Below are 2,930 nucleotides of genomic sequence, written 5' to 3'. Positions count from 1 at the left end.
TACAGGAGGGTAGCTCTCCAGGAACAGGGTTGGAGTTAAAACCTACAGGAGGGTAGCTCTCCAGGAACAGGGTTGGAGTTAAAACCTACAGGAGGGTAGCTCTCCAGGAACAGGGTTGGAGTGTAAACCTACAGGACGGTATCTCTCCATGAACAGGGTTGGGTTAAAACCTAGGTAGGATATAGTAGGTAAGAGTCTGAGGTGAATCTAGCTATCTCCTCTTACTGTTGTTGTCCTCTCCTCTCCTTCCTCTCCTTTATCCTTTCCTTCTCCTCCGTCCTCTCCTTCCTCTCCTCCTTCTCTCCTCTCCAGCAGGTAATTGGTGCCATGCCAGCCACTTCTCCCCCTCTGCTCCCCCTTGCCACCTGGTGGTGGTGTATGGTACTGTTGCTGCCCCCACAGCCCCAGGCCCTGACCCAGCTCCAGCCTAACCCAGAGAAGGCCTCTCCCGCTGGGCAGGCCTTCCCTCACCTCTCCCTGGATGGATCTCCCCTCAGCCACCTCCTTCTGGACTCCAGGTCTGGTCAACTGTACGTGGGGGCAGTCAACCATCTCTACCATCTCTCCCCTGACCTCCAGGTAATAATGTTTGTAAATCGCTTGTCCATAGCTCTCTATTGGCTGGTTTCCCAGACACAGATTAGCTGAGTCCTGGAACAAAACGCCTTTTCGATGGAGATTCTCCACTGAGCTTTCTTTTTGGACCAGGCTTAATCGTTGTCCGGGAAACCGCTCCTACTGTATATGTTGCCCCCCGATTCCCTATATAGTGTTCCCTATCCCTTATATAGTGTCCCTTATATAGTGTCCCCTATATAGTGTCCCCGATATAGTGTATTCCTTATATAGTGTCCCCTATATAGTGTCCCTTATATAGTGTCCCCGATATAGTGTTCCCTATCCCCTATATAGTGTCCCTTATATAGTGTCCCTTATATAGTGTCCCCGATATAGTGTCCCTTATATAGTGTCCCCTATATAGTGTCCCTTATATAGTGTCCCCGATATAGTGTATTCCTTATATAGTGTCCCCTATATAGTGTCCCTTATATANTGTCCCCTATATAGTGTCCCTTATATAGTGTCCCCTATATAGTGTTCCCTATCCCCTATATAGTGTTCCCTATCCCCTATATAGTGTTCCCTATCCCCTATGTAGTGTTCCCTATCCCCTATGTAGTGTTCCCTATCCCCTATGTAGTGTTTCCTATCCCCTATGTAGTGTTACCTTTTCCCTATATAGTCTTCCCTACCCCCTATGTAGTGTTCCCTATCCCCTATGTAGTATTCCCTATGTAGTGTTCCCTATCCCCTATGTAGTGTTCCCTATCCCCTATATAGTATTCCCTATATAGTGTTCCCTATCCCTTATATATAGTGTTCCCTATGCGCCCTGGTCAAAAGTAGTGCACTTTAAAGGGAATAGGAGCCATTTGTGACACAGCCTATAAAATACTATCTTCTCTAATGTTATCTTAAACGTATCCTAGGTGCTCTCCTCCAGTCCGACTGGCCCCAAACTGGACAGTGCCGAGTGCTTACCCCCCATCGTCCCCAAGGACTGCAGTACCGCACGCCTGACCCCCAACACTAATAAGATCCTTCTGCTAGAGGAGGGTCTGGCCTCAGCAGGGTCAGAGGTCGGGGCGAGGAGCCTGATCGTGTGTGGAACCCTGTTCCAGGGTATCTGTGAGAAGAGGAGTCTGGGTAATGTGTCCGAGGTGCTGTACCAGACCTCTAATCCGGTGGACACGCAGTACGTAGCCGCCAACGCCCCCCGCGTCTCCACCGTGGGTGTGGTCTTGAACCAAAAGGGTGTGGGGCTTATGCTGGTGGGGCGTGGCTACACCAGTAAAGGCCCCAGCGACATCCCACCAATCACAACTCGCCGTTTGTCCCCCAGCTCCTCCCCCGCCCACCAGGCCTTCTCCCAAGACGAGGAATTAGGGAAGCTGGTTGTCGGGAGCTACTCCGAGTACAACAACAACTTCATCTCCGCGCATCATCATGGCGACCACGTTTACTTCCTGTTCTCCAGGAGGGATATGTGGCACAGGAAGGAGTACCGGACTTACGTTTCACGTCTCTGCGCCGGGGACCGGAGCTTCTACTCCTACGTGGAGGTTCCGTTAGAATGTTCCGGGGGGTATAACCTCGCCCAGGGGGCTACCCTCGCCAAACACCAGGGGCGCCCGGCGCTGTTCGTTGCCATGGCGGCGGGGCAGGCGTCGACGCCCACGGCGACCGGTCGCTCGGCGCTGTGTGTTTACGAGATGTCAGAGCTGGATGCGGCGCTGCAGAGGGCCCAGGAGCTGTGTTATACAGAGGGAGGAAGAGGAAGTACGGGACATGAGGAGGCATACATAGAGTATGAGGTGTCGTCCAAGTGTCTACGCCTGCCCAAGGTAACTAGACACACACACACACACACACACACACACACACACACACACACACACACACACACACACAGCAGCTCAGTGTGTAGGCCTAGACTAATGTATAGGCCCAGTGTTTAAGCCTACGCAAGGTCAATGACGATGTGTTAGACATTTCTGATTTGTAATGAACCTGAGGGATGCATGATACACTGAATCAAGTGCTGTCAGGGTAGTGGTTGAGGCCTGCATGATACACTGAATCAAGTGCTGTCAGGGTAGTGGTTGAGGCCTGCAATGATACACTGAATCAAGTGCTGTCAGGGTAGTGGTTGAGGCCTGCATGTATATATAACATCACTAAAATGTAAAACTGCCAGTAATGTACATCGTACCAGCTCCTTCCTGGCCTCCAAAGAAAAACAAGCCTGATGCCGATAATAAAAACCTATTCTCAGCTTGAGCTTCCTTATCAAGTTCTCTACATGCACAGTGAAGCTCAGCTTGTCATCCACCCACACACCCAAATATTTATACACTTTAACTTGCTCT

The 2,930-nt window shown here is 50.8% G+C and overlaps 1 protein-coding gene across 1 annotated transcript; it reads left to right on the top strand.

Moving 5' to 3' along the window:
* Positions 1-317: 317 nt before the first annotated feature.
* Positions 318-2,405, top strand: LOC112079894 (plexin-B1-like; the record flags this gene model as incomplete). The annotated part of the gene is made up of 2 exons (XM_024145705.2): positions 318-579; positions 1,491-2,405. Coding segments are annotated over exons 1-2 (1,167 nt in total), but the record flags the coding sequence as incomplete, so codon positions are not given.
* Positions 2,406-2,930: the final 525 nt, after the last annotated feature.

The sequence above is a fragment of the Salvelinus sp. IW2-2015 genome, unplaced genomic scaffold (genome assembly GCF_002910315.2).
Source record: "Salvelinus sp. IW2-2015 unplaced genomic scaffold, ASM291031v2 Un_scaffold10139, whole genome shotgun sequence".
Classification (NCBI taxonomy): Eukaryota; Metazoa; Chordata; class Actinopteri; order Salmoniformes; family Salmonidae; genus Salvelinus; species Salvelinus sp. IW2-2015.
Note: the sequence above shows the minus strand (reverse complement) of the source record. Positions and strands in the feature narration are given on the sequence as shown.